The sequence below is a fragment of the Carcharodon carcharias genome, chromosome 4, assembly GCF_017639515.1.
Source record: "Carcharodon carcharias isolate sCarCar2 chromosome 4, sCarCar2.pri, whole genome shotgun sequence".
NCBI classification, from domain to species: domain Eukaryota; kingdom Metazoa; phylum Chordata; class Chondrichthyes; order Lamniformes; family Lamnidae; genus Carcharodon; species Carcharodon carcharias.
The window spans coordinates 29,997,844-30,002,648 of NC_054470.1; the positions used below are offsets into that span (position 1 = coordinate 29,997,844).

Below are 4,805 nucleotides of genomic sequence, written 5' to 3' on the forward strand. Positions count from 1 at the left end.
AGTGGAGCTGAAACGGGCAACACAGCCTGCGCTGGAGTGCTGCGTTTGACTGAAGTAAAGAGTTTCAGTTGGAAATTGGTGACAGATGGAGTTTAAGGGTTAAATTAAGTGTTAAGTCATATCTAAAGTCTAGCATTTCTTTAATTTAGCAATTAACTAAAAGTTGCTATTAGGGTTGGAAGGTGAGTTTTAGCCTTAAAACAGGCTCATACAGGCTCTGCTTGCATCTGTAACTATTTAATTAGATAACTGGCTTAATCAAGTCTTCAGAGGCTAGGTACAGAGAGTATAAAAGTAGGCTATCTTATAGTGCTGACTTTGTCTTTTTTTTATTGTAGAGCATTGTGGTACAAATAATTTTAGATCCTTGGAGTCCTGAATGCCACTCCTACTGAAGGCTGTGTGGCCTGCAGATTGGACAAGCTGCCAAAGTCCAGCAGCTTAAGTATCTTCTTGGTATCTGGGTCCACCTCAATCATCTCCTGATCCAGAGTGGAAACCTCTGGGACATAGTTATCCCTCCTCTCCCGCTCTTCTTCCTGCAGTTTGATAGAGATGCCTCTGACAGACCCACGCTGAATACGTTTCATTAAGTGTGTCACATACCCTGCAATTTTGTTGCGAAGTTTCTTGCTGGTGGTGATGGCAATCTCCTCACAGACCCTATTGTTGGTGTGGAAGTCATTGCCAAGGCGGGCATAGTATTTCTTAATGATCACTAGGGCAGCTTTCTTGACCATCTTAGTCCTGACATGACCCATCTTGGATTCCAGACGTCAGCAATGGAGGGCTGTGTTTGGCTGCAGTAGAGAGCTTCAGTTGGAGATTGGTGTCTGAGGGGGTTTAAGGGTTAAATTAAGAATTAAGTTCTATCTAAAGTCTAATCTTTCTTTAAATTAGTAATTAACTAAAAGTGGCTGTTAGGGTTGGAAGAAGGTGAGTTTTAGACCGGAGAGGAGAGGACAGCGAGAGTGGCATAAAAGGGTGCGAGAAACAGAGGCCGAGACTGGAGAGGAGAGGCGTACATTCAGGTGGTGGAGTTTGAAGTGACATCATGATTCAAAAAGCAATGAGACACAGTGGAGGCAGCTGATTGGTAAGTAGGGTCAGGTCAGTACTTCTACTTTTTCTACTAGTTAAACTGCTGAAGTCCATTAGCTTAAACAAAATAAGGTGAGGACTTTGGACTGCACTTGGGAGTGTTTGGAGTGGAATTAGGCCCTTAGCATAGTTATTATTCTTTAAAAGGAGTAACTAAAGAGCTTAATCTGAAGGGAAGTCATGACAGCAGAGCTCGCAGCCATGATATGCTCCTCCTGCACAATGTGGGAAGTCATGGACACTTCCAGTGCCCCTGGTGACCATGTGTGCAGGAAGTGTGTCCAGCTGCAGCTACTGGCTAAGCACGTTTCGGAGCTGGAGCTGCGGGTGGATTCACTGTGGAGCATCCGCGGTGCTGAGATTATCGTGGACAGCACATTCAGTGAAGTGGTCACACTGCAGGTAAAGACTGAACAGGCAGAAAGGGGATGGGTGACCACCAGGGAGATTAGAGGAAGGCAGGTAGTACAGGAGTCCCCTGTGGCCGAGCCCCTCTCTAACACTTATACCATTTTGGATACGGTTGGGGGAGATGGCTTCTCAGGGGAAAGCAGCAGGAGCCAAGTCCATAGCACCACCGGTGGCTCTGCTACACAAGAGGGGAGGAACAAGAGTGGCTAATCTCAGGATTACTACCAGTGCCACATGCTAGCGAGAGTACAAATAACAGGGTGTATCAGATGAATACATGGCTGAAGAAATGGTGTAGAGGGTAGGGTTCAGATTCCTGGAACATTGGGACCGGTTCTGAGGAAGGTGGGACCAGTACAAACAGGACAGGTTGCATCTGGGCAGGACCGGGACCAATGCCCTCAGGCGGGAGGGGAATGTTTGCTAGTGCTGTCAGGGAGAGTTTAAACCAGAATGGCAGGGGGATGGGAAGCTGAGCAGGGAGACAAAGGAGGGAGAAACAGGATAGAAGTGAAAGGCAGAAAAGTAAGAAGCAAAAGTGGAAGGCAGAAAAAACAACGGTGAAAAACAAATAGGGCCATAGTGCAAAATAAAGCTAAGATGACTAACAAGGTTAAAAAGACAAGTCTAAAGGCATTGTATCTTAATGCACGGAGCATTTTGCAATAAGGTAGATGAATTAACAGCGCAAATGGATATAACTGGTTATGATACAGTTGTAATTACGGAGACATGGCTGCAGGGTGACCAAGGATGGGAACTGAACATCCATGGGTATTCAATATTTAGGAAGGACCGACAAATAGGGAAAGGAGGTGGGGTGGCACTGTTAGTAAAGGAGGAAATCAATGCAATAGTGAGGAAGGATATTGGCTCAGAAAATCATGGTGTGGAATCTGTGTGGAAATAAAAAACACTAAGGGGCAGAAAACATTGGTGAGGGATGTCTATAGGCCCCCAAACAGTAACGGAGATGTAAGGGAAGGCATTAAACAGAAAATTAGAGACACATGCATTAAGGGTATGAATATAATCATGGGTGACTTTAATCTACATATAGATTGAACAAACCAAACTAGCAATAATACTGCGGAGGAGGATTTCCTGGAGAGTGTATTTAATTTTTTTTTAGATCAATACATTGAGGAACCAACTAGTGAGCAGGCCAACCTAGAATGGGTATTGTGCAATGAGTAAGGATTAATTAACAATCTTGTTGTGTGGTGTCCCTTGGGGAAGAGCGACCATAAAATGATAGAATTGTTCATTAGGATGGAGAGTGAAGAAGTTGAATCTGAAACTAGGGTCCTGAATCTAAATAAAGTGAACTACGGGGGGTATGAGGCGCGAGTTGACAATGATGGATTGAGGAACATTACTAAAAAGATTGATGGTGGATAGGCAATGGCTAATATTTAAGGAACATATGCATGAGTTACAATAATAAAACAGGAAAGATGACTTAACCATGGATTACAAAAGAAATTAGGGATAGTATTAGATCCAAAGAGGAGACATATAAAGTTGCCAGAAAAAGCAGCAAGCCTGAGGATTGGAAATGGATGAGAATTCAGAAAAAGTGGACAAAAAGATTGATTAAGAAGGAGAAAATGGAGTATGAGAGTAAACTTGCAGGGAGCCTTCTATAAATATATGTGAGGAGAAAAAGATTAGCAAAGACAAATGTAGGTCCTTTACAGTCAGAAATGGGTGAAATTATAATGGGGAGCAAAGAAATGGCAGAAGAATTGAACACATATTTTGGTTCTGTCTTCAAAAAAGAGGACACAAATAATTTCCTAGAAATGTTAGGAAACCAACAGTTTAGTGAGAGGGAGAAATTGGAGAAAATTAATATTAGTAAAAAAATGGTGCAAAAGAAATTAATGAGGTTAAAGGCTGAAAAATCCCCAGGGCCGGATAATCCCAGAGTACTAAAGAAAGTGGCCCTGGAAATATTGGATACATTGGTGGTCATCTTCCAAAATTCTTTGACTCTGGAGCACAGCAGTTCCTACAGATTGGAGGGTGGCAAATTTAACCCCGCTACTTAAAAAAGGAGAGATAGATAAAAACAGAGAATTACAGACCAGTTAGCCTAACATCAGTAATGGTAAAAATGCTAGATGACGGGATTTTTCACACTGCCCACCGCTGCGATCTTCTGGTCCCACCATAATTCAATGGACTTATGGCTGGGACTCTCCCTCGCCTGCGGCAGGTCAGAAAATCCAGGCCCGAGTATATTATAGAGGACATGGGGCAGAATTTTGCCCTTGATGGGCAGGTGAGCCCCACCAGCTCGGCGGCGGGCAGGCAGCCAATCGCTGCCGCTGAAACGGGTCCCGCCGCCATTTTAAGTATGCGAGCTGCCCAACGGGAAGCGCTATGTGCTTCCTGTGCTGGGGGTGAGGGATTCCCTAATTACCAGTGTGCACTCTTTCATGCATGCGCATGAAAGAGTGCACATCTCCCTGAGACTAAGTGCTGTCTTAGGGAGAGCGCTGACAGTGTTTGAAACTTTAAAAATAGAAAAATAAAAAAAAATTAACATGTCCCCCTCATGTGACAATGTTAATAAATATCACAAAAACTTTATTAAACTTTTTAAAAACAGACATGAGACCTCATCCCACCAGTGGATGAGGTTTCATGTTTTATCAGAAGCCCGCTGGGGCTCCTGGCCAGCCCGCCAACCTTAAGGTTGGACAGACAGGGCCTTTAATTGGTTTAACTACCCTGTCAATGGCCTCAATTGGTCATTGACAGTTCAGCGGGCGGACAGCTGATCGCGCTGTCCGCCAGCCTTCTTGAATATTTAAATGGGGCGGGATAACATCGTGGGCTCCCCCTGACATCATCCTGCGTCATTTTCACGTCAGCTAGCAGGCCCCACCCCCAGCTCGCCAATGGAAAAATTCTGCATAAGGTAACAGACACTTGGAAAGTATTAATGGGATTAGACAAAGTCAGCATGGGTTTATGAAAGGGAAATCATACTTAATTAAGCTACTGGAGTTTTTTGAGGATGTAACTAGTTGAATAGATAAGGGAGAACCAGTAGATGTGGTATATTTGGATTTCAAGAAGGGTTTTTATAAAGTGCCACATAAAAGGCTAGTGGGCAAAATTAAAGCGCATGGGATCAGGGGTAATATACTGGCATGGATTGAGAATTGGCTGACAGACCTGAAACAGAGAGTGGGATTACATTGATCTTTTTCCGGGTGGCAGGCAGTAACTAGTGGTGTATCACAGGGATCAGTGCTTGGACCCCAGCTATTCAATATATA

The 4,805-nt window shown here is 43.9% G+C and overlaps 1 protein-coding gene across 1 annotated transcript; it reads right to left on the reverse strand.

Moving 5' to 3' along the window:
* Positions 1–359: 359 nt before the first annotated feature.
* LOC121276725 (40S ribosomal protein S17-like) lies at positions 360–761 on the reverse strand. The gene has a single exon (XM_041185270.1). It carries the CDS (start codon positions 759–761, stop codon positions 360–362), a length of 402 nt encoding a protein of 133 aa, XP_041041204.1.
* Between the last annotated feature and the right edge of the window lie 4,044 nt (positions 762–4,805).